Source organism: Dicentrarchus labrax, unplaced genomic scaffold, assembly GCF_905237075.1.
Source record: "Dicentrarchus labrax unplaced genomic scaffold, dlabrax2021, whole genome shotgun sequence".
Lineage (NCBI taxonomy): Eukaryota > Metazoa > Chordata > Actinopteri > Moronidae > Dicentrarchus > Dicentrarchus labrax.
This window is the reverse complement of record NW_026136713.1, coordinates 24,177,420-24,203,383: the sequence shown is the minus strand read 5'-3', so window position 1 is coordinate 24,203,383 and position 25,964 is coordinate 24,177,420. Positions and strand designations below refer to the sequence as shown.

General features: G+C 41.8%; 2 protein-coding genes across 6 annotated transcripts in view; both read left to right on the top strand.

The window, feature by feature from the left end:
* Positions 1-13,469, top strand: part of LOC127374508 (cGMP-dependent protein kinase 1) — a 54,015-nt gene extending 40,546 nt beyond the window's left edge. For 3 of the 4 annotated variants that reach the window (XM_051419909.1, XM_051419908.1, XM_051419910.1), the window contains exons 9-18: positions 295-369; positions 5,119-5,215; positions 6,933-7,072; positions 7,393-7,482; positions 7,943-8,084; positions 8,256-8,419; positions 8,503-8,625; positions 8,714-8,776; positions 8,951-9,017; positions 9,366-13,469. In XM_051419909.1, coding sequence (XP_051275869.1) covers positions 295-369; positions 5,119-5,215; positions 6,933-7,072; positions 7,393-7,482; positions 7,943-8,084; positions 8,256-8,419; positions 8,503-8,625; positions 8,714-8,776; positions 8,951-9,017; positions 9,366-9,464 — 1,060 coding nt within the window. In that variant the 3' untranslated portion in view covers positions 9,465-13,469. Of the gene's footprint in view, positions 1-294; positions 370-4,039; positions 4,953-5,118; positions 5,216-6,932; positions 7,073-7,392; positions 7,483-7,942; positions 8,085-8,255; positions 8,420-8,502; positions 8,626-8,713; positions 8,777-8,950; positions 9,018-9,365 lie in introns of those variants that run through there. The other variant, XM_051419911.1, reaches the window with a different exon arrangement.
* A 1,957-nt stretch (positions 13,470-15,426) lies between these two features.
* Positions 15,427-25,465, top strand: LOC127374543 (protein FAM13C-like). Of its 2 annotated transcripts, XM_051419990.1 has the most exons (11): positions 15,429-16,370; positions 17,441-17,759; positions 19,008-19,146; positions 19,669-19,750; positions 19,903-19,966; positions 20,055-20,175; positions 20,456-20,539; positions 20,758-20,853; positions 21,988-22,205; positions 22,915-23,016; positions 23,181-25,465. In XM_051419990.1, the coding sequence occupies exons 1-11, from the start codon at positions 16,157-16,159 to the stop codon at positions 23,302-23,304; spliced, it is 1,563 nt and encodes a 520-aa protein (XP_051275950.1). In that variant the 5' UTR covers positions 15,429-16,156; the 3' UTR covers positions 23,305-25,465. The 2 variants fall into 2 exon arrangements, with proteins under 2 accessions (XP_051275951.1, XP_051275950.1); XM_051419991.1 differs by lacking the exon at positions 20,758-20,853 and having other exon boundaries at positions 15,427-16,370.
* The last annotated feature ends 499 nt before the right edge of the window (positions 25,466-25,964 follow it).

Here is a 25,964-nt window from a genome sequence, read left to right as displayed (position 1 = left end):
TGTGTTGTATCTTGATCAGTGTTTGAGTCTGTCGCTCTCAGAGGAAATGGATTTATTTGTCTGTCGTAGGCAGACGTACAAACAAGTACAGAAAGAGTTTAAACCACTACAGTCTGTTTTCCAGAACAAAATGTTTAGTGTAACTGCTGGAGACCCAGACTGAACATTAAACTCTGTACTCAACAGTTCTGTCCAGATTGTGGCAGAAATAAATGCTGATTTAATCTTAAACAATCACAAATATTAATATTATGTTACAATCTGTGTGCTGATTGGCTGTTTCTTCCTCTTCAGCTCATTCAAGCATCTGATTGGTGGACTGGACGACGTTTCCAATAAAGGATACGAGGACGCCGAAGCAAAAGCCAAGTAGGTTTAATAAACAAGTAAGAAATGTTTATTACAAGTACGCAGCGCCATTGTGCTCAAACATCCGCCTGTAGGGACAGGAAGGAACAGATTTCTGACTGGAGGGGACTTTGAGGAAAAGGTTGGCTCTGGTATTGCAACCAGAATCCTTTCCTGTCCTTGCCTTTGGTGGTCTGCTCTGGGTCCAAGATCCAGAGAGCCACGAGCCGGTGAGAGTGAAGAGAAAAGTGGCGTTTCATGGACCTGGTCATGGCGTCAGGTTACTGACCAGGAAGTAAATATAACAGCTTGCTTTTCATAATAAAAGTTGAATTTAAATAATACCAAATCAACAAATTCATCTAAAAATAGTAAAAGAAATTGTGGAGCTTCAATAAATCATTGATTGATGATCATTGCTGTTTGTTAACAGAAAATTAATTACAAAAAAAACATGTTGATACTTTTTCAAGCAACTAGACTAGAACACAACCTCCGACAGGGAATCCAGTACCACAGTGGTTTTCTGGCCAGGTTTGGCTCCTGGCATCCCGGGGCTGAGTCAGTTAGCTTAGCTGCGCGGCTGACCGAGCTGACAGCACTTAGCGGTTGGCTACTTAGCTACTTTAGCTAAATCAATCCTAAACTCCATCAGTAAACTCTGTAAATCACAGAGAGTTGAAGCTGAGCAGCCGGAGGACGTCAGAGGGAAAACCAGGAAATATTCTCTCCATAAAATCTGATCCAGTTTCACCAAAATCACTGAATGTAGCTATAAAGTAGTGCTAGCTAGCTAATGTAGCTATAAAGTAGGTCTTTTTACAGTAATCAGTGAGGTCATAGATGTCTGTAACACATCAGCCCTCAGAAAGCGTTTGAGCAGCATTAGTATACGCCCCCGAGTGCAGGATGAGTCATCAATTACTTTTATTGATTATCAGGAAACTCTAAAATACCGTTAAGAATACCTGAAGATACCTAAAACAGGACTTCCTGTCCCTGTCGGACAGAAACTGGAGGACAGGAGACTTTGGACCTCCGTCATGTGTTTCCTGAGGTTTTTTCTGTGTGAATGTTTACAGCAGTAACTGGAGCCGCTGTGCTGCTTATGTAAGAACAGCTAATAATACTCCATGCAGTTGGATCCACAACCAGGTCGCACTGAAGGACGCCAACTGATTACTGAAGACTCAGTGAAAGTGTGTGATTGTCCTCTCGGGTCGCTGCGACAGCAGCTCAAGTACGGATGAATTTCTGACATTTCCAGACAGCGGGCTTGTCACTGTGCTGCAACGTTAATCAATACTTCTGATCAGGCCGGGTTAATCACACACACAGTCATGTGTTGTGTCAGATGACTGTTGGTCATGTGACAGAATTAACTCATCTCCTCTTATGGTATAGATTCAATGGTGTGAGGTGTCAAGTCGGACTGTTGCTATGGTTACAGTAAACATGGGGGTGTGTTTGTCCTTCAGACCTGCTGCTGCTCGCTGTGTCTGAACTCAGGCTCACATTTACTGTACTTTCATTTCATCAGTGTGTAGTGTGTAGGAGTTAGTGGCATCTGGTGGTGAAGCTGCAGATTGCAACTAACTGAACACCACTCGCGTCTGTTTTAGAAGACCTAGGAACGAGAACAGGCTGCGAAAGTCGCAAAAAACAAAACCCATATCTAGATCCAGTGTGTGGTTTGTCTGTTCTGGGCTACTGTAGAAACATTGTGGACTCTGCCAGAAGAGGACCCTCTCCCTCTGTAGATAAAAACGTCTCATTCTAAGGTAACAAAACACAATGATTCTTATTGTCAGCTGATTAAACACTAATGAAAACATGGATATTATATTATATTATGTTACACACTGGAGCTTTAACGGCGTGTTCAAGACAGAAATAACCACAAAGAGACCAAAGTGGAGAGAAACTCAGTGTTTCCTCTATGTTGATTTTGGAGCGGCGGCCCACCGCTGTTAAATTTCTGCCGCCACGGTATCAGAAATGGGGCAGACGCACAATGTAGTCACGGTTGCCTTTTAAATGATCCTGCCGACATAATGCACCCCCGCTGGCTGCCGCTCACATTGCAATTTAACCACAAGAAGAACTATTCAGAGGTTATTGGGGCTGTCCAGTTTAACTCCACATACTGTTGTGTTGATGGAGCTTATTGTCAAAACGTTCTCTTTCTTCCAAGTCGACTATTAAACTAACAGCTCCACCAAAAACGTCACAGCGGTGGGTCCGTTTTAATTGGACAGCGTTCTACTTGTCAGTTCTCAGCTCAACGTCCTGATATCAAACATCTGGAAACATTAAAACGGTAAATATATTTGTTTGTGTCGCAGCGAAGTGTCAGTTCTGTTTCATACGGAAAACGTTTGCCGGCGTGACGGGACGGGGGGGCGTGAGGCGACTGCTAAAAAAAATCCAAGAGGAAACACTGGAAACTAAATAAAACTTGGTCTTTTCAACAATCACAAACCTTAATGTGGGAAGGCTTTCTCTGTTTTAATTTCTAGTAGTTTATATAGTTTTATCATGAAGCCTCTCAGTCTTCAGCAGGGTGAAGGTTTCCGTTACAGCTCATCTCTCTCTTTCTCACTATAAGAAACTATTTTTAGACTGTTTATGTGTTGGTTTGTCCTAATGGAATGACCAACGGACAGCAGTTACTGTTCCTGCAGAGGTCAGATTGCAGTTTCCAGGAAACAGTACAAGTGTCAAGATTTTATCTTGGAGGTTTGACAGGAAACTTGACAGCTGTTCTCGCCTCAAATATCATACAAAACCCCCCAAAAATATCACAAAGAGACAAAACTGTGCTGCTGAGATTGCTGTGTGGAGATTGTATTTCAACCTGAGATATTGGAAGTTTGACAGGAAACTTGAGATGGAAAAACCCACAAAAAAGCCAAACAAAGAGTGCCAACCTGAAAACAGGAAATGTTAGTTTCAGAGTTGTTTTTTTAAGTTTTTTAAAATCTTGCTTCATGAGTGTCTTCAAAACACTTGTGACAGTCACAGCTGCTAAATGTTAAAGGATGCATATTCAGGGATTCTAAAGCTGTAAACACAACATCAACTATATGTTATATGTAATAATATTTTGTAAGCTGTATATTATACAGCTGAAACACAGCAACATCATCCCATTGACAGTGTCACTATTTACTGGTGGGCTTGATCAAGACAGTTAAAATCAACACGTTTGTCAAAATACATAAGTCAGTATCATGAATCGCGTTAGTTGGGGAAGCTAACGTTAGCCAACTAAGATATCCACTCAGATAGTATTTTGCTAGCAATGACGTTAGCGAGCAAGCAAGCTATGGTGTGAATAATGTGTGAAAATAAAACGTAAAATGCTTCAGAATCTGACATATGGAGCCTTTAAAACTATAAAATGACTTGAAAACATTCAACTACAGATGGTAGGGACAGGGAAAGATCTTAATGTCCAGAGAAATGTTGTGAATTCTTCTGTCCTCTGGTTTTGAGGTTGGGACAGTCTGTCCTGCAGCCTCATGCCTGTCTGTCTGTCAGTCTGTTTAATGACTGAGGTACGTTTACTGGGTGAACCTCTGAGCAATGTTTCCACATGCTAAAAATACCAGCAGCAGCAGAGTAGCGCCGTTCCATGCGGGTCGTCCTCTCAGGTTGGCATTACACCCTGCAGGACTCAGCCAGAGCAGACGTGGATGCTGTTTTGACGAAAAAGACGAACCTTTCAGAGGCTTTCCTCAGTACCAGTTTCCGTCTGAGCCTGCTCAGTTGGACTTTTTCCAAGTCAGACACACACAAACCTGCAGTCTCCATATTCAATGAGGTTTTAGGTGGAAAGAACGTCTCCAATCTTCAAAATACAAACAAGTTCTGATATTCTTTACTTTTGGACAATGCTGTCCTCTTCCTGTTCTGGATTCTGACAGTGTCCCACTCAGCTCAGGACCGGCCTCATTCGTAACCTTACTGCAGACAGAGCTGGAGGATCTGGCAACCTCACTGCACCGCCGGTCCCACCAGACCAGAACCTCGTACCTGTACCACCACCATCGCCCCTACCCTCGCCATGTAAACTGGAAGTGGAGCTCCTCTTTTGAGAAGGCTCTCTTACGGATGCTGTGCCGAACGTTCTCATGAGAAACGAGTTTAATGTCGACACGTTTGTTTGCACTTTATGGTTTCTGGTCGACGCAGAACCAAGACCTTCAAGATTATCTGTAGAATTCTAGTTTTCAATTCAAGTCCAACTGTTTCTCCACGTAGTTTTGCCCTTGAAGACAGCACAGAATTATATTCTTGAAGGACTTTAATGTTTCGGAATATTTCTCCACCAGTTTGCTGGTGATAAAGGGGACTAAAGACTAACAGAGCCAGAAATCCATCTGGGTCCTATACTTGTGGATTAAATAAAGTCTAGGGATGAGAGAGCTGCTTCCCATCCCAGCGAGGCAGCAGAGAGAGCGGATCACCAGCCTCCCTGCTCCTTCCTCCTCCTCCTCCTCCTCCTCCTCCTCCTCTTCCTCCTCCTCCTTCCCCATCACCTCCTTCTCCATCCAAACCTCCAAGAAGTTCCCGTTCTTCCATGTGGTCAAATGCTGCAGGTACAGTACGACGTCTGGTGGTTTGATGAGTTTTAGGCTGAGATACCAAACATGTACCTGCTCTGCTGCTCGACTTGTGTTCCTGTAAAGTGGTTCATCTTTGATGTCCCGAAAAAGTATGACTTTCCTGTGTTCAGTGAATGCACCCATGTGTTTTGTGTTCCAGATATGAGGCGGAGAACGCCTTCTTCTCCAGTCTGAAGCTGACTGACTTCAACATCATTGATACGCTGGGAGTCGGCGGCTTCGGACGCGTCGAGCTGGTATGATCTGATTCTTTCATTATATAATTACAGAAAATGAGATTACACCGACAGGTTGATCTAAATTCACTGACAGGTAACAAATAAGAAAGATTTCCATCTACCTGTGACACAGAGATTGCGGGTATCTGAGCAGGAAATTTCTGATTAGTTTAAAAATGGTTTCAGGGCAGTAAAGACAGTTTTACATCTGTTTCACATCATTTTAAAATGTACTTCAGATGGGTTTAGACCAATTTGTATTGGTTTGACACCAAGTTTTACATCTGTTTGAGATTATTTTAAAATGTTTAGATTAGTTTGAAACCAGTTTCAAGTTAAACACCAGTTTGAAAAATTGGTCTGAAGCCAGTTTTTACCCAAATTTGCCTAAAATGTAAGAATACACGATGTATTCTTACATCAATCAATTTCAGATTATTTTAAATATTATTATTTTAAATAAACAATGTATTCTTACATCAATTTCAGATTATTTTAAAACCAACCTCAGATTGAGTTGAGAACAGTTTGAGATTAGTATTAGGAATTTTTTTTTGACCAGTTTAACGTTTGTTTGACATCAACTTCAGGTTCCTTTCACACCAGTTTTAAATCAAGAAGTTTGAGGCCAGTTTCACACATTTTCCAGCTGGATTTTCTGAAACAAACTGACATTGTTGAGCCATTTTTAAGGTTCAGATTTCACAGTCCAGAGGTCTGCACAGTGTGTGTGTGTGCACTCAGTTATTTGCAGTAACTTTCGAGTAAAGTTTCAGTGCTGGTAACTGGAAACCAGTGGTCATGTGATTCACGGTCTGGGCTCTCTCTGAGGTTCTGTAAGGAACCAAAATAACCTCAGTGAAACCGCTGTTTGTATCTCCTCTTTGTGCGCTCATCACGCTGCAGCTAACTTATAATTTTTCACTCATAAAAAGCTCCTCAGATATTACATTTATGGGCTTTAATGAGTTTATTTTGTCTTAACGAGTTTCTCTGAGACTTAAAGAGTTCATCAGATAATTATCAGCAGAGCTTCCTTCGCCTCTGTTGCAGCCAGCTGTATTTTATTTTATTTATTAGATCATATTAATTCCCTCTGTGTGCACAAGGTGTGAGACGGATGGAAAAAGCAAAGGAGGGTGGGATGTAAGTGGTGGCGCACTGCAGCCCCGGGGTCGGGTTTCTCTGTCGCAGGAGGCGGGGTTTGAGGGTACTGAAGGTCAGAGGGGAAGCCCTCCAGAGGGTTTGCCCAAAAGCAGGAAGGAATCCCTGCTCAGGGTCTCCCATCACCCCTCTGAAGATATTTATAGTGGGTTAGTCATCGTGTAAATCTGATCTGAGGAAAAATCTGACCCCTGACCTCCAGACTGCTGGTCTGACCATGAACATAACTCTTGTGCAGGTTCAGAACAGCAGAACTTTTGTGGAGTATTATTATGGACATTACATTTCCATATGTTTGAGAGACCTCCACTAGACTGGAAATGTTCAGGGATGTTGGGGACTATTTTAAGCGGCGGATTAATGCACATTTGGTGCTCCAGTAAGTATTTGGTCGGTGTATAAATAAACTACAGTGTTCATGGTAATGAAGGAACAACTGGAATGTTTCTAAGGGAGCTCTGTGACACAGAGGAAGAAGACCTATCAGGCTGTGATACACAAACATTACTTGTTCACTGTTGAGTCTGAAAATAAGGAAACATGTAGAATACTTCCTGTACCTCCTCTTTAGGTGCAGCTGAAGAACGAGGAGGCGAAGACGTTCGCCATGAAGATACTGAAGAAGCGTCACATCGTCGACACGAGACAACAGGAACATATCCGCTCTGAGAAACACATCATGACCGAGGCGCACTCCGACTTCATCGTCAGGTCAGTAGAACAATAATCATCATGATCATCATCATCATCATCATCATCAAAACATTAAACTACAGAAGTGCATTACTGCACGCCAGGAAAAGGAAATCGTATCAGTATCACATTATAGCCTGAAAACTATTGTTGTAACAAGATTTTGTTACGACTTTTTTACTATAAAAATAAACAACAACACATTTGAAAAGTTTAACGTTATAACTTGAATAAATTATATTGTTATAACCACATAGAAAGATATATGAACTTTCTCAGACGGAGAGATAGATGTCTTAGTCTCAGTAGCTGTCCCTTTCCTCACTGTTTGTGTTCAGGTTGTACCGGACATTTAAAGACAGTAAATATCTGTACATGCTGATGGAGGCCTGTCTGGGAGGAGAGCTGTGGACGATACTGAGAGACAGGTACACAGTTCACCAATCCTCTACAGACACATTTGTATTATTATTATACTGTTAAGAAACACTTTGGTCTACTCAGAGTCGCTTTTGAAACTATTTTCATGGATGTAATGAAAGAATGTTTGACCGGAAAAAAGGTGCTGAAACAACAAGAATCAACAACAACAATTAGTTATCCATTTAAGTAAATTATCAAGCAAACACTCAAATATTTTCTGGTCAAATGAGATTTTCTGATTTCTGTTGTTTTAAACTGAATTTCTTTTGGCTTTCAGATACAACAAGACATTTAAGATCTTGGACTCCTTTATAGAATCTGTACTATAACATTAATCATCAGATTAAGTCATAATAATTATTCTTTTAAAAGTTACTTGCAGCCATGAACACACTCCAGCCAAAGGGCAGAAAGAACTCTGAGAGCTGTCGGTGTCTCATAGTTTTTTAACTCTGTGTCTTTCAGGGGTTCGTTTGAAGATTCAACCACCAGGTTCTACACAGCCTGTGTGGTCGAAGCCTTTGCCTACCTGCATGCCAAAGGTATCATATACAGAGACCTGAAACCTGAAAACCTCATACTGGACAGCCGGGGATACGCCAAGCTGGTAGATAAATATTTAGAAACCAGCATTCACTCACATTTTCTTTAGCCAATTTACTAAAAATTCGGTTAAAACTTGTGAAACATGGCTAGAGGGTTTGACGTGATCAGAGAGGAAATAATTAAAATACAGTGAATGTGGAAAGAACTGTTCAATCAATTTTGTCTTTTCCAGGTGGACTTTGGTTTCGCCAAGAAGATCGGCGTCTGTAAGAAGACGTGGACGTTCTGCGGAACCCCAGAGTACGTCGCTCCAGAGATCATCCTCAACAAGGGTCATGACGTCTCAGCAGACTACTGGTCTCTGGGCATCCTGATGTATGAGCTGCTGACGGGCAGGTGAGGACACAAACAGAGGACGGACTGTACCAGAGTCAAACTGCTGTAGTTCAATGTCCTTCAGTGTCTCTCTGTGTCTTCAGTCCTCCATTTTCAGGTCCAGATCCGATGAAAACCTACAATATCATCCTGAGAGGCATCGACATGATCGAGTTCCCCAAGAAGATCACCAAGAATGCCGCCAACCTCATCAAGAAGCTCTGCAGGTAGGTGGTGCTGATGAACATTAGTGTCAATGTTCATTGTTTTCATCTCCAAAATAAATCACTGAAATGTAACTGCTTGTGTCAACAGAGATAACCCCTCAGAGAGACTCGGAAACCTGAAAAACGGAGTCAAAGACATCCAGAAGCACAAGTGAGTGAGTTGAGAGGAAGCTGTTTGTGAAAAAGAACTCCACATACATTTTCCATAAAGTAAAGTCAGTAATAGTCAAAGCTCAACTTCCAGCTGTATCAGCTGTCACCTGTCTTTCAGTTTTGTGTGCATCTAAATACCAAATGAAGCTAATCTCTCTCTGTATGTGTTCAGGTGGTTCGAAGGTTTTAACTGGGAGGGTCTGAGGAAAGGAACTCTGACTCCACCGATCACACCTGATGTGAGTTTAAATAAACGTAAATTGTTTTTGGCATAGAGGCCAAACTCTTGTTTCCTGATTCTTATTTTAAGATGATTATACCCTAATGAAAACCTATGAATATTATATTACATTTCTGACAATAGATCCTCCTCAATGTTACACACTGGAACTTTAAAGGCAAAATAACCAGAATAGAAAAAAGGACTCAAGATAAACAAATGCAAAAATATCCAATATCCAATATACTTTTATCTGAGTCAGTTAACAGTCTAAAAATGCTGGTGTTTAAACGAAATCTAAGAGGACCAAACTTCCTTTGTTCAGTTTCTAGGTGTTGATAGTCTGACTCCATGTTGTTCTGTCCAGGTTTCTTCTTCGACGGACACCAGTAACTTTGACAGTTTCCCTGAAGACACAGACGAGCCGCCACCAGACGACAACTCTGGTTGGGATTATGATTTTTAATCCATCTGACATCCAAACCCAAAGCCTGACACCCTACAGCTGCTGCTGAGGTCCAGATCTGAGAAAAGGGTGATTTCTCACCTGGCTGAACAAAAAGACAAACTTCATGTGCCGATTGGAGGATGTTTTCGCCTGGAGCACTTTGCCTGCGTTGTTTTTAAGCATGGATGGGCACTGTTTGGACCCCAAATGTTTTGTTGCCACATTGTGTCACCAAATGATTTGAGTACTGAATGTGCAGAAGGCAACAGAAGGTACAAGACTGGAGACCTCTTGATTGTCAAACTGGTCCAGTCTGTTTAACTGGAGGAACCCTGATGTGCCAGGACACCTGAGAGCTGGAAGATGAGGTGGTCCCAGGATGAGACAAACTTCACTTCAACAGTTTGATCCTTTTTCCAAGATTCTCAGAGAAAGAAATAGGTCCTAGAAATTACAGTGACACATGCCTGGTTCAAAGGGCTACAAGCATGTTCTGACTTTTACAATTTCATCCAAGCTTATCCAGATTTTAGATAGCTGTCAGAACTCTGGAACATAATCACTCCATCCACAGAAATGTGCCCACGAGGCAGAGAAGACATTTTTGCAATGCCTAGGAGTGTTTCTTTGAACAACCCTGATTCCTTGTTTGGCTACAGCTGAACATCCATCAGCAGTCCGTCCCACAGTGTGGGTCCTGCTTTATGTCCCATAAATTGCTGCAACACAATTGTTTATCAAGTATTTAATAGCAGGAAATCCGTCCTCCAGTAACACATACCATTCATGGTACCTTCTTACAGAAATAAGGGTACAAGCATGTTCTTAATTTTAGGCAAAGTCATCCCAGTTCCTTAAGATTGCAGAGAGCTGTCAGAGCTCTGGAACATAATCAAGAAAAATGTGCCAACGATGCAGAGACGACATTTTTGTGATGCCTGGGAGTGACTGAGAAACATGAACCCAGAACAACACAGATTCCTTGTTTGACTGTGGCTGAACTTTGGGTATTTTCACTCTTCAGCAGTCACTCACACAGCACAGGCCTTGCTTTTTGTCCCATATACTGCTGCAACAAAGATAGCCTGGATGGTAGTTGACAGCATCAGGGAAGCCACCAGAGGCTGAATCTAAAGGGGGTCAGAGCAGATTTTGTCACAAAGTGCTTCCTTGAGGAACAGACGAGGCTGAATTATCAAACCAGCAAAGTGGGCAAGTGTCTTATTTAGGGGCTCTCTGTTAATATCTAGTTTTAATACCTTAAAAGATTTCCATTAATATTACGCTAACATGGTGCATGTCCTGAGATAACTTCTGTTATGAATTGGCGCTATACAAATAAAATTGAATTGAATTGAATATCCTTCAACAGATTTATGGTTAATCAAATGGACATACAACCGACCTGGAGTAGGATAGTGTGTAGAGATGCTGTTTGGTTTCTGGGACTTTCTGGTTGGAACAGGTTGGGGAAATGTTTAAGGTTGGGGTCTCAATGTGACCCACGGCTTGTTTTTGCCCAAGGGCCCCCTAGTAGGTTCACCCAACTCTGGCAACAGAGGACCTAACATGTTGGAGAATAATCAGACAGTGAAATCAGACAAAGCCTTTAATAGTCCCTTCAGATACCTCCTAATCCGATCCAAGCCAATGGAAAGCCTCTGCTGCTGTCAAGTGTCCTTGATCACTGGCTGACACTTGACCTTTCACCCCTTAGAGGGTGATCATACTTCTGCTACTACTACTGCCTGTCCTGTGATATCTGGTGCATGTGTTTAGTGGTCTGGAGGCGGTTCTGGACGTCCCTATGAACCCAGCATTTGCTCCCAGAAAGCATGCTGGAGGTGTGATGGTTGCAGGATGAATTTGTGGTCCGAGTGACAAACAGATGCCACACAGCACGGGAGGAAAAATGAACCTAAGATTGAACAGACAAACTCAAGGTCACCATGATGCCTTCACTTATCATTTCATTTTCGGGAACTTTAAAATCCAAAGACAGAAAGACGTTTGGGTGTAGCAGTTGTGGTCCTCCTCAGTGGATGATGAGTGGTGATATGAACATTTCTACTTTTAAACTTTCCTTTCTATCATTCTTAATGTTGTGAATTTTTGGATCATAGTATGACAACTAGTATGAGATATTTTGTACATATTTCCAACACTTCCTACATATTTTTGCACACACCTACAAACACTCCACTCTTATAGACACATGCACGACTTGATTGAATTTCTTATGAGCTGTTTGTTTCAAGGTGTTTCAAAGTTGAGCAAGTTTCAGGATTGTTTCTATCTTGTGTCCAAGGCTTATGATATACTTGCTTTTTGATAACCTGGTTCCAAACATCTGAACCACCACCCCAGTCTGATGATGCGCTCATTGACGAATTTAAAAATTGTCTTCTTGTGACAGAGACCATGAAGGTTAAACAGTTCTCCAGGATTTTGCGGGCAAACGCTTTGTGCACAAAAATACAATCAAAATATCTTGTGAGAACTGAGAAGGTTTTGGTTTAGATAAAAAACAAGTGTGAATCCAGCCCATTTTGAAGCCTTGAACTGGACATTATGGTTGTCGCCAGCAGCGGTGACATACTGCAAGTTGAGCTGCTCTCATTGGCTGCTCTTGGAAACAAAGGCGGCTCGCCTGGCCAGGTTCCAGATAAACAGTAAAATATGTTTGTGAACACATTTGAGGAGAGAAATAGTCAACAACAGAATCTGGATCCATATGTCTGATCAGCACTGCCTAGTTTGACAGTTTGATCTGAGTTTGGTGCGTTGAGCTGGACGGACTCACTGAGAATGAGCTGTCAATCACAAGTTAGCCCCGCCCTAAAGCATACCCTGCTTTATGGTCCATTTTACTCTATATGGGACCATCAGTTACTAAATGAACATCATGCTGTATGGAAGAAGACTGAAACTAGAGACTGAGACCAGAAACTCATCAACTGTTTACTGATAGAAAGAATGCAGGTATTAAGATATGTCACAGACCTGGATGTCCTCTAATCAGTGGAAGGAATGCAGGATTCACAGGGTTAAAAGCAAGTATATCTGTGCTCTAAAACAGACTGAAAACCTTCATACTTCAAGATAATTATTACTTACAGTACTAACAGTAACTCCACGACAAAGTGGACATTTAGAAATGTTGAGTTGAAGTACATGTGCAGTCTTTGAGGTTTGAGGTTGGAGTTTAACCTTAATTGATCTATTTATTTCGAATTGTATTTATATTTTGTGGCCTTTTGTAAGCATCTGATGGTGGTCTCACTTTGGTATGAAGCCTTTGTTGTGACATTTTTGTAATCTGATCAGTGATGTGACTTCTTTGAGCTCTGCATGAAAATACTGGAAACAATGTGCTCAGTTTTCACCACCATAGGGACACCGTTTTTAAACATTTTAGGAAATGTTCTCTTTATTTCTGAGAGAACATCAATCCCATGTCAGCTTGCATGGTTGCCTGGAACTATTTCTTGGTGGGAAGCCATTGAGGGATTGTGTCCTTGTTGATTAAAGTAAAAAGAACAAAAAAAAAAAAAAAAACTGTCAACATTTCTAATGTGAAATTTAGGCAAGGGAAGAGTAATAATGTGATTACACAAGCAAACAGTTGATTTAAATGTTGAGCTGTCAACGGTGAAAATAGTAATCAGAGCAAAAACTGATTAAAAAAAAATTTGCGGACCAGAAGAAGAAATATTGGTGTTCATATTGATTCTTAGCGATGATATTTTGTGGTTATGAGTTTGGATGATGAAGCTATTACAGATTTATTTGTATATACTTGGAATATAGTGCTTTACGATGTCTCAGCTGTTTGTAGATCATTATTATTATTATTATCATTATTATTATTACAGTGGCTGCTATGGTAGCTAAAGAAACTTTCGCTCTGTCTCTCATTCAGAAAAGCTTTATGGGCATGACTGTTAAAAACAAAACAGAAGAAAAACAAGTTTGCCAAAGCAGTTTGATCTGTCTGAAAAATAAAAACTGTACGAAAAAACAGCAACTGGGCTTTGTTTCTCATTTCATGTTGTTTGAAGCTTGTCATCCACAGAACAGTAATTCTGTTCTCTCTGCAAACTCTCAAACTTGGTCAAAATTACTAACAAGCGTTTTCTAAAAGTTGTACTGAGAGTTTGGGCATATACAGAACACAATGAGCAGCAATAAACTGACATTTCCTCCATTTGGCTTTGGCCATCACGCACCGACCATGAAAGAAACTCCCTGTGGACAAACTAACTACAAACAGATAAGTAATTCTTCTTTGAGGATTATTTATATGCTAAATTTATCCAAAGACCCGAAATGGTAAAAAAAAAATATCTCAAAGCTGCATTTATTAGTTCCCATAACCAAGGTTGCGTAAATTCTGATGATTTCTAAAGGGACTCTGGTGAGCCATTCCCCAAGCACACCCTGCTTTAAAAATAAAATACAGACTGATACACGCTAATAAACATTATAGAGTTTTAACAGCTACGATTCAAAATCAAGAATTCGGCCCAAAAACAACTGAAAAGATTATTAACACCAAATCAGTTTTTTTCTGCAATAAAAGTGTCAATAAAGCAGACTAAATTCACTTTTTTCTGTTGACAGTCTCTGCATCTGAGCGAACTATGACAGAAACCAGCGAGCAGTGCAATAAAGTGGAAATTACATTGTCACGTTGTAATTAAGCATCTCCTGCAGGATTTCCTAATGCTGTGTTTTGCAGACGACCTGATTGCTTTAGAAAATAGGAGTCTGGCAACCATTTTATCAAATCGCTGGTAAAGATTGTCAGCAGGCTACATGCGGTAGATACTTTAAATGTTTCTGTTCCGTATATGATTCATTTTATTCATCCTTGCAGCAGATTATTGAGTTTCTTACTGCCGCAGCAGCTGCAGGTGTTTCTCTTCCTCTGAGAAGTGTGAGTGAATTTTGTGTCAGACCTTAACTGCAGGATTCTGCAGAAACAGGAGACAGAAGCTTGTATATGGAATCATGTTCATTTTACTGATTATTAAGCAGTTGAAAGCTGGATGCCACAGGAAAATCAGACCACAACAGATTAATCAGTTTCCTTTCTGTTCTTACTGATCTTGTTCAACGGCTACATTAAGAGTCAGAATGCTCACAGTGAACTTATTGTGCACAAACATAAGAAACACTAAGCGTCTGCCTGATGGAAGTGTTATACAGACCGCTTTGTTTTTGTCACTTCTGCAGTTCCTCTAACGTCCACTAGAGGCTCCAGCAGTGAGTCAGTCAGTGTTTACAGCCTGTTGGTCTCTAGAGATCATTTCCCTGTTCATGACAGCTGTACAACTCACCCCTTTGAATTATATTATATTTAGTTATTTAGTTTAATCATACCCAACCAATATCCAGTAATCACTGATCACGTGAAAAATGAGGCTCTTTTGCCCCGGAGCATGCTGGGAAGCTTTCCCACACACCTGCCTTTTTTACACGACAGTATCTAAACCTTCTTTTCTGTCTTGATTTCCATCCTTATTTTTCTTTTGGGCGACTTTAGTCCACAACGTTTAGAGTTGTAGGACTTTCAAAGGGAAGTGTTGACCATATTTGGAGTCGTTGGGGGTGTGGCCATATGTAAATGGTCATTTGCATACAGGTGAGATTTATCAGCTATGTCAGAGATTAAAGCTCACATTGGACTATCAGAAACAACTTCAAGGTGAAATAAAAGAGAAAACAAGACGTTAAAGGGTTAAACTGCTGGTGTGTGTGTGTAAGCAGGCACGTAGCTACTCCTCCTCCTCCTCCTCCTCCTCCTCTTCCTCGCTTTTTTATGAATGAGATTTAAACACACAAGCAGTGATGTCAGCAACAAGCCCATCCCCCACTGATGCGGGAAAAACCTCACGATCACAAAGAGAGAGAGAGAGGCACCCTCATGTTTCCATATGTCTCTCTACCTCTCTCTCCCCCCCACCCATCTCGGGAGAGCGTGCGAACACCTCCTCTCCTCCTCCCCCCTCCCTCCATCCTCCCTCCTCTCTCCTCCACGAGCCCGAGGATGAGTAATCCAACGAGGGAGGGCGAGAGAGGCGGAGAACTAACGGGAGAGAGAGAGGGAGAAAGGGGGGAGCGAGGGAGGAAACCAGCGCAGCATCAGCATCATCATCATCATCATCATCAGTGAACGTGCAGAACGAGAGGATGAAAATTCAAAACCTTCCAGCTCATCCTTCACACCGGAGATGGCTAATTCCTGGACACATGCTGGAAACCCAAGGAAGAAGGTGAACTGATATTTCTAACTGGATTATAATTCCCACATTTACTGGAACTGGCTAATTGCTGGAAAGAAGAGAGGTTAAGAAAAAACAAAACAAAGGAAGAGGGAACGTTTGTATTTCTCTTTCTAATATTCATTTGTATAAGGATCGTAACTGACTAATCTCTGGAAGAGCTGGACAAGTGGGAGGCAGCATGCCTCGTTTCATTGGATGATACCTGACTAATAGCCACATCTTTTAGAGTGTGGGGACAGACTACATCCTGAACGGCATCTGTGCCACTCCTCCACATGTGGTATTGCAGAGGCTGGGATCTGGCTAATATCTGGAATTCTTGATTCATAACAGTGCCCTAAGAAACTGGACTCTCCTCTGTATTGTGGGTCTACACACAGCCTCCCCCGGGACCAGGTTAATCTCTGGAGCGTGTCTGGCATGTTTTGCTTCTGCCTGCAGAGTTCGCTGCTGAAGCTCCAGGCGCTGGAGGTGGAGGGGGGCCCCTCGCTGGGTCCGTCCCCAGAGGAGAGCCCCCCTGCCCTGGGCAGCAAGGAGCAGAAGAGCCCCTGCGGCCAGGTGGAGCTCGGAGGGAAGGAGGGGAAGACGCTGGCTGTGTGCCACAGCGTCCCTGCTGATGAGAACAGCCCGCCAGGTACATTCTGCCTGTCTGTCTGCCTATCTGTCTCACCTACACTCATCAGGTCAACATGTTCTCTCCTTTCCAGAGTCATTCTGTCCTCTTTACAAATCCATGACGTGAGTTGACACTCCCCCAAACTACGGCTCAGTGTTTCCATCCTCCCTTTCATTCATTCACACCCCTCTGCTGAAGCTTCGCTAGGAAAATGCTAAGGTAGCAGTGCAAACAGACTACAGTTTAGCTAAAACAGGGTGTTTCTCTGTAAGTGCTTCACTGATTTCATTCTCCTGACAGTAAATATTCATCAGTGTGCTGTTTCTGATGACTCTGCTCATTCTGCACAGCACGCCAGCAGCCACGATCCGTGAGTGCTGCTATTTATAGTGCAGCATGCAGACGTAAAACACTCTGCAGCACGTGAGACACACTGACTCACCGCCGTTACACTCGAAATCTGCTCCTACACAATTCAGCTTCCTTTCATGACAGTAAGAACAAATTCATATCAAACAATCAACCGTATTGTTTATTATGTTCTTTATTTCATTCATTCATCTCATTTCAGGCAAGGTGCCAAACCAGTTTCACTGTGGCTCTGTTGGTCCTTGCAGAAGTTCTGTTGGTCCTTCAGCTGATTTATGGGGTGGTTCTACATCCTTACAGTTGTTCTTGCAGACACTGACAAGGTTTCAGAGGTTCTTTATGTTGTTCTAGCGGACACTGAGTTCTAGTGAAGCTTCTAGAGGTTCTTTAGGTGGTTCTCTTGGTCACAGATCTTTTGGGTGGATTGTTACTGTGGAGCTTTTAGAGATCCCTATGGTTGTTCTTGTGGGCACTAACCAGGTTTTAGAGGTCCTTTAGGTATTTCCAGAGGTTGTTTTGGGTAATTATATAAAATCTGCATATGAGGAATTATGACTGTTGACAAGTAGCGTACATTAATAAACCCTTAAACATGTGCTTACATTTGTTAGAACTGCATTACAGCGAGTTATTAACAGTCATTAGAGGTGTATATATGGATTATAAATGTTAAATAAGGGAACTTATATGACTTAATATTAATATTTGTGTGTCTGCAGAGCTGCTGACAGTCCTGACCAGACCTCCGCAGTCTCCAAGACACCATCCGTTAACTGCCATCCACCCTGGCCAGCAGCCCCTGACCCCTGACGGAGCGCTGCCCCCGAGCCCTCACCACTCCCCCTACTCCCCCCAGAGGAGCAGCCCCGGAGGTGAGGCAGGAGGAGGGGGAGGAGATGGAGCAGGTGGAGCTCTCCTCCAGCTGCTAGCAGGCGGTCCCAGCCCTCTGCCCTCCCCCCGCTGCTCCAGCATCAGCCACAGGTTCAACTCCGACCCCGACACAGCACCATCACCGCCCTGCAGCCAGCAGTACATACTGTGAGTCTCAGCTGTCTGTCTGCTAACTCGTCTGTTTACTGGTTTGGGACTAGACTGGGAACCTTTTAGTTATGACTATGGACCATTGGGTCTTACCTTGGAAACTGACTTGGGTCATGTGGTCTTGAACTGGAATAAACTTCAGACTTTGTGCTTTGACTTCAGACTAGACATGACCCTAAATTAATTGGGGCTAATCTTGGCACTTGTCGGTCTTGATTTGGGAATAAACCTGACCCTGAATTAGGTCTAAACTTGGGATTTGTTATTCTGGACTTAAAAGTTACAATTCTCTTTCAAACAAAGTTTTTTTGCATCGGAAAAAGATTTTGATATAAAAGAAGTCAAAATGATTTGTGTTATTTATTTATTTTTAGATAAATCAACATTAACACAGAAACACAAGATTAAAATGTATGTTTTATTTCTCGGTGTCCTCAGTGGTTTAGGAATGACGTGTTCAATGTCCACATACTTTTGGCCGTGCAGAAGACGTTGGAGTTATCAAACATCTGTTCTGTGTTATAAGCGACGCCAACGTTATCCAGTCCCGTGTTTCGGAGTAAGAGAGGACAGATTTCTATTAGTGGAGACGTTCTAATGGAAATCTAACGATACTCCGGTTTGTCTCAGTTCAGCCCCACAAACATCCTGTTCCAGGATTTCTGTGAATTAAAGTATTTTTAAAAAAAAATCAGAGTACAGTTTGTCCTGTCTGCTGCATTAAAACATCTTATATAATCCACCCTCTTCTGTTCTCTGACCCACAGCCTGAAGCTGAAGGTTCAAATGTGTTGGTGACCCAGTTTCTGGTCTTTATGTCTCTACTACAGTCTGCTTCCTCTCCTCTCTTTATTGCTTACTGAAGACACCAACAGTAACTCCACCTCCTGTATCTTCTGCGTCTATTCAAAGTATTTTTCTTCTCATCACTAAATCTCCTGTTCAGACCTTCGACATATATAAAGATGGATGACATGACAGCTCTCCCCTGGTGGCTGACTGCAGTATAGCTTATAAAGCCCACTGACTCCATGTAAGCAGGTGGGACAAACTGAAAAAATCTAAGTCAGATAAATTTTTCCCAAAGATAGTTTTAGGACCTCGATACTGTGGCACCAGGCTAACAGGCTACAATATGACGTGAAAAATCAACATAAAGAATATTTTCCGATCAGGTACAAACGCGTAGTGTTCATCAGTAAACATAATCTGTCTGTCTGTCTACCTGTCTGTGTCTGTGTCCAGGTGTCGGGGTCGGGACAGGCCGGAGGGGTCTGAGGACGAGTGTCCCTCCTCCATCCCGTTCCTCAGCAGACAGATTCAGACCTTGAAGAAGAAGGTCCGCAGGTTCGAGGATCAGTTTGAACAGGAGATGAACTACAAGGTGAACACAGTGTGGACTCCAATCCACAATCAAATCCAGGACCCAGAGGGCTGTTAATGTTAATTCATTCATTGCAAAGGCAGCAACTACAGGACGTAAAGAACCCTGTAACTTTGTTTTGAAAAGTATAAATAAAGTTTTTGCAATTATTATATATTATTATTAGTATTAGCAGTAGTATTTAAAAGTATTATTTAAAGGGAATTTAACACTAAATCACATGAAATTCAGTCAGAAAATAAGATGGCAGCTACTGTGATGTGTTAAGCTACCTACCTTTATGCTAAGCTAGCTATTTTTAGCAGGAGTTTAGCCGCTAAATTTCATAGAACAAACAAACCAAAATGTTCATTTATCAAAATGGTAATTTTCCATTTACATAGAACAAATCAGTGATTTAACTTAGCTTTACTTTTAGCCAGCTAGCTGTCATTTGACGTAGCCTTCTTATTTAGCTTATTTAAGACTTTGGTCCAGTTTTTTTTTTACTTCTTGTTGATGGTTTTGTGATGTGTTTCTCAGCCGTCCCACAACGATAAATACTCCAACCCAGAGATGATCCGAGTGATGAGTGAGCTAGCGAATGCTCGCAAACAGCTCAAAGGTAAAACCATCAGTCTGGTCTGTTAATGCACAGATCAGTTCACTTATCTAGTGACTGATATCCAGACAGTCTCAGACACCGTTTTCATCCCACCTGTGAATGTGGAAGCGTTTCCGTTGAATGTGTACTAAGGTACTGTGTGTCCTCTGCAGAGCTGAGACTCAGGCAGTCGGTGTTTGAGTCGAAGGAGCCGGAGGGTCCTGAAAACAACTGCAGGTAACACCCACACATCAGTGCACATGGACACAGCGTGTATATAGTCAGTATATCGTCAGTATATCGTCAGTGTAAATGTGTCCTGCAGGTACATCTCTGGCCAGCAGGGGGCATCAGAGCACAAACCCACACAGGAGGAAACGGTGGAGTCTCTGTTCAGACGACTGAGAGAGAAGAGACAAGCTCTGGGACTGCCGGAAAACATGAAGGTAACACAACTTTCACTCACGCACCCTCACCAAACCCTGTTCATTTTCTGCTCGGTTTTATTCGCCCTCTTCTGACAGTCTGCTCTGCATGTTCATTTATATGACTGAAAGTACTGAGGTGAATGACAATGCTCAGAATTAGTCAGTTTATGTTTTTGTTTTTGTACCCGGATGGAGTTGAGTTTTTGTGATGGATTCAATTTTGGCATATGATGTTAAATAGAGGTACAATATGACTGTGGATGTGATCTGTAAGGGTTGTGTGTGTGTGTGTGTGCAGGAGATGACTCAGGCTCAGATGGTGCTGGAGAAGATCACTCTGCAGAAATGTCTGCTGTACTTTGAGAGTCTGCACGGCCGGCCGGTGAGTAACAGCAGCATCTAAAACAGCAAAAGAACAAAAGAAGAACAGAGAGTAAATAAACCATCACTGCCACAGCAACCGTCTCTAAAGTTGAACCTTTAATCACATTTGATGACTGATTGATATTTTCAACATCTGCCAGCTTCAACAGCGTTAGTGTCCTGCTCAGATTTAAAAGATTCAGCCAACCGTCTCATGTCTGTCTGTCTGTCTGTCAGGGAACCAAACGGGAGAGGAACCTGGTGAAGCCTCTATACGACAGATACCAGATGATCAAACGTTTACTGTGTGCCAGCCCGACCATCACCACCATAGTGAGAAACACACACACACTCACTACTGTTAGCATGCTACCATTAGCATTAGGACGCCCATCTTGAAACCGGGACAACATGACGAGAAGTGATTAAATCTATCAAGAGAACGAGACCCTGTACAAGCTCCTCAGAAATGTAACTGTCGATTAAATTACCGATGTGCATCCTGTCTGACTGTCAGACTGATCTTATATCTTGCTTGCTCATGGTGGTACTGTTGGGTCTCTGTAATTAATGTTAAAGAGTTCGGTCTAGACCTGCTCTATTTGAAAAGTGTCCTGAGATAACTTCTGTTATGAATTGGCGCTATACAAATAAAATTGAATTGAATTGAATTGAATTGAATTGAATATCTCTCTAAAGTACCAAAATGTCAATAAATCGAAAAGCTTTTGCTAGCCATGAGTCGCAGGACGCCTCTGGAAACTCCTTTAAACGGTCATCGACCTAAAACAAAGACGGATTCGGTCACCGCGTGGATTGTATCTCACTGAAAACTTTCTCACAAACACATAACTGAACTATTTTGGTAATATGAGAGAAAGTTTACTAGCAAGCCATCGTGTGAAATTTCGGAACAGAAAGCGTTTGCCGAATCAGGTGCAGCCAGAAGTGTTTGTGTGGTTGTAGGAGGGACGGACCTTCTGTGACTACAAGTCCAATGTTGGGAAGCAAAGCGTCACCAGAAACGTCTCCGTTCTGCTCCGCCGAGAATAAAGGAAGTCGGATACAGAAATGACACAGAGAATCCAGTCAATTTTCAAAATAAAATACCCGGTGGATGAATGCTTGCTGCTCTGGGAGCGGACAAACCTGGCGGCTCATTTGGACACATTAATCTGAAAGTCAAGGCAGCAGAGGACAATGTCCTTTTTTAATGTCTGTGCAGGGTTAATATATGTTTCCAAAGCCTCCGTTCTCTCCCACTAAATGTAACGTTGAGGATCAGTGTGATGAGACTCTTCATTAATTATGATATTTTGTGTTTTTACTGAAGAAGCCCAGACTTTATTGTGTCCCCCCATTTTTCTGCAGCCAAACTTTGCAGAGGATTTACCCTCAGGACAAACTCTGTAGCTCCACTGATGGTAAACGAGTTGTTTCTCTGTTGTGACTGCTTCTGTGTGTCAGGAGGAAGAGGACGGTTCTGATGAAGACTCAATGAGCTCAATGACCCCAACAGTCATCGAACTTCCCGTCCCGCCTCCGTGCAGAGCGGCCCGAGCGGCTGCCGGCGAGGAGGACAGCGACCGAGACAGCGACCCCGCCTTCGTGTCCCCGTTAGACGAGGTGAAAGCTGTCCATCAGCAGCCTGCACTCACCATGGCCAACCTGCACGAGGCATCCAGGTCGGTGGACGTTTGTGGATGTTATTTTACTTTAAAACAATAATATGTTCCTGCAGTACCGGGAGCTGCATTTTCAGGGCCGCATTTCTACGACCCTAGTTTTACACGATAGTGCCACCTAGCTAAGTCCTAATTTCTGTTAAAGTTTGAAAGGTTTATTCCACCGAAATACCACTTTATCCAAGCACTTATACAGAGTTACATGTTGGACAGTTTGTGTAATTGGCTTATTAAGGTAAGGTCAAATACAAATGGAATCATATGCTATGCCTGTGCAGTCACTAGATCTCTACCAGACATTTGAAAGGTTGGAGAGAGACAAAACAAGGACGACTTCTGTGGACAGATTCAAGATTCTTTTTAATTTTATATAAACAACAAGCAACAAATAAAATTAAAAGTTGCCTCACATTCAGTAACTTTACTCACTCTGATTATCGTCCACCTGCAATCATGTGTCCTTGAAATGCGGTGGTTGGTCATCCAGTTCGGCACAAAATAATTCGATGACTAAGGTCTTACAAACGTGGTCCTGGGATTGTGGTCCTGAAAGTGCAGCCTCTGGTACTGCAGGTGCTACTCCATTCAGAGGCAACTAAGAACTCTCGTCCAGGTGGAGCCTCCATGCTTTTCTCTTTTCATTAGAGTCTGGCATCACATTTGGGGTTAAAATTGTTCTAACTTAAACTCTGTCCTCCATCCAAACCAGGTCTCAGCTGCTGCAGTGTCTGCGGGAGACCAGGTCGGAGAAGAAGACGAGGCGTAAAGCTCTGAGAGAGTTTGAGGACCAGTTTTACCGTCAGACTGGAAGGTGAGAGACAACAACCGGCAGTGGTTTGTTTCTGGTGTTCATTAACAAAAGATATGTGGTCAGTACCAGACCACCTCAGGATCGTGGTGGTTTGTATTCAGAGCTGTCCACGATGCAGCTGTAAACACACTCACTGATACCAACTCTTGTGTTCTTACCGTCAGAATCTGCCAGAAAGAGGATCGAACTCCGATGAAGGAGGAGTACCAGGAATACAAACAGCTCAAGGCTAAACTCCGCCTGCTGGAAGTCCTCCTCAGCAAACAGGAAGTCACCAAAATCATTTGAGAGGAACCAGAAACTTCCTTCAACCCCAAAACTGTCCATGTGATTATGTGAAAGGAGAAAAGAAGATCAGAAAGGAAGCACTCCAGAGTATAGAAACTCATTTATGCACCAAATACACTCCTTTCCATTACGTTTTTAAGCTATATTTGCTGATTCCGTTTTTTTCTGTTTTAATTTGTGCACAACGAAATCCTTGTAGAAGTCGATAAATAAATATTTTTCTTTAATTCATTTTAACTCTCGGAGAGTTAGATGCTTTGATTGATAAACCTGCTAAATATGAAGCTACAGCCAGCAGCTGGTTAGAATAGCATAAAGACAGGAAAGGTGGAAACAACAAGCCTGTCTGTCCATGCTAACATTACAGTTACTGTGCTAATGTTACGGTAATACGAAACATTAATGCTAGCATTTACATAAACATTTCCATTTGAATTTACCATAACATGCTAAATGCTTCATGCTAACATGCTAATGTTAGACCTATGGCAGTGTTAATATAACATCTTCCGTTCAGACTAGCATGAATAAATGGTTCCATTTGAATGTTAAGATGCTAAATATTTCAAATCCAATGTTTGCTTAGGCAAAACTTAATGCAGAGCAAGAAACATTATAACATACTTAACATGTTAGCATATCACAGGTAATGCTATTTTAGCATTCTACCGTTCCACATACATAGCTGTGCCTAATGTTAGCATGTTAGCATCACATATTTAACATGCATTTAAATGTATACGTTTATAACGTAACAATAACAGACTTCCAGCAACTTCCTCTCCGAACTGAACATTCGTATAAACTGTAAATACTGCAGCAGAGTTTTATAAAGTTTAAGAAGACATCAGATATTTCTTCAGTGCACACCAGCATCACACAGTGGATTTATTTACCTGCATGGTCATGTCTGAATTATTTTGTACAACTTTATTCATTCCAGTCTGCAGATAAGGAGGTTTCTGGAGGTGAAACACGTATTCCTTCCATCTTGTTTGATTTAATGGACCAAAGCGTTTTGTTTGTATATGGGACTCAAACTGAAAGCACTTTAATGTGTCACAGGGGTCAAGACTTTATAAATGGCTTCCTTTAAAACAACATGTAAGATTTATAAGGCGCTTCAGATCTCCACTGAAATGTGTGTGTAGGCTGTTTGGGACAGAGATGCAATGTACAAGTTTATGATACCGTATGTAAAGATATTATTGAAACATAGACATGGATGCACCCATATTCATATGTTAGCACTTACTGCTGAAAAAGGGAATTTATTTTTATCTAAAGTCTAATATTATGCAATGTGGTCTGTTTTTACCAGTCAGTGCTGGCGGAAGTGAACACGTAGGAGAACTTACACATCTGTGTTAAGGGTTTACATCGTACATTTGGTGGCTATATGTTCGTACGTAGTCTCTGAGGTTACATCGTATTGGACATCAGGGCTACTGCGCCGACAGTACTGTCAGTCCCACCGGGAGTTCAGGGGCCTTTTTTGGGATTGTTGTATCCTGACATGCCTGATTTCACTGCAAATTTTCAAAAAAAAATTGCCATGCATGTTGCAATGTTTAATGGTTTTTATTGCTATGAAACTGCAAAAATAGTTGCAATTTTTGTTTTTATATAATTCATTAAAATCAAAAGCAACTTGTTCCAGTGAGAATAAAATCTCACGCAGTTTGGTGACGTGTGGCTCAGTGTTTCACGCAGGGAACTGCTATGATTAGTGAAACAAACAGGAAACTACATTTGGTAAAATTTTAACCATTGATATCAATAGGTAAAACCCTCAACTGCCTAAAACCAAAACCTACGGGGGGACTCAAATTAAAATCCTGAACACCATCCAACCCGACCACCTCCCTGTGACTTTGTTAACCAGAATATAGACGGGTTGAGTAATGGCAACCAGAGACAACGTGAGAAAGCTGAAAAGATTTGTGTTCCTGCCATCTGCAGTAAAATGTGTTGCTGTGTCTCACTGAGAAACAAACATTTCTGTAAGTCCCACAGTGGTTCAATCACTTTCAGTGCACGTCAGTGTTGATTCATGGATTCATGCTGTGATGGTTAAAAAATGTCCCTGTTGTTGTGACGTTCTGGTTTGCTCGACAGATTTCTATAAAGACAAATATAAAATAAATATTTTTGCTATTTACACCATTTTGTCATTTTTATTATATACTGAGGATAATCTATTGTCAGAAATGTAATATGTATAATATTCAAAGGTATTGAAGTTGTTTGGCCAATCTTTGGACTTAAAAAAGCGAACTTTTGGAACCAAAAAGTTTAACAAATGACCCGCATTTTCTGCATATGCTAAAGCATTGTGTGACAGAGCAGCTAACTTCCTATTTAGTGCTTCGCTAACTTAAGGGGAGATAAAATTATTTAATCATGTGGCTCCAATATACTTTAATACTATCAAACTGAATGGATCTGATTCTGATGATGGTGAAAAAAGCGGGGGTGTTGATGTCTGTATGTTTCACAGCTGTTTCTTTCACAATATAAGCTTATGGGAAAATAGTTCTTTGTGCCAGTGTTCATCACATGACGGTGTTCTTCCTGGAAGCTTGGCGAGCACAAGGATTGCACTAATGTAAGCTAATGTCAGCTAGTTTGTGATTGTCTGCCCCGCTCTAATTAGTTTT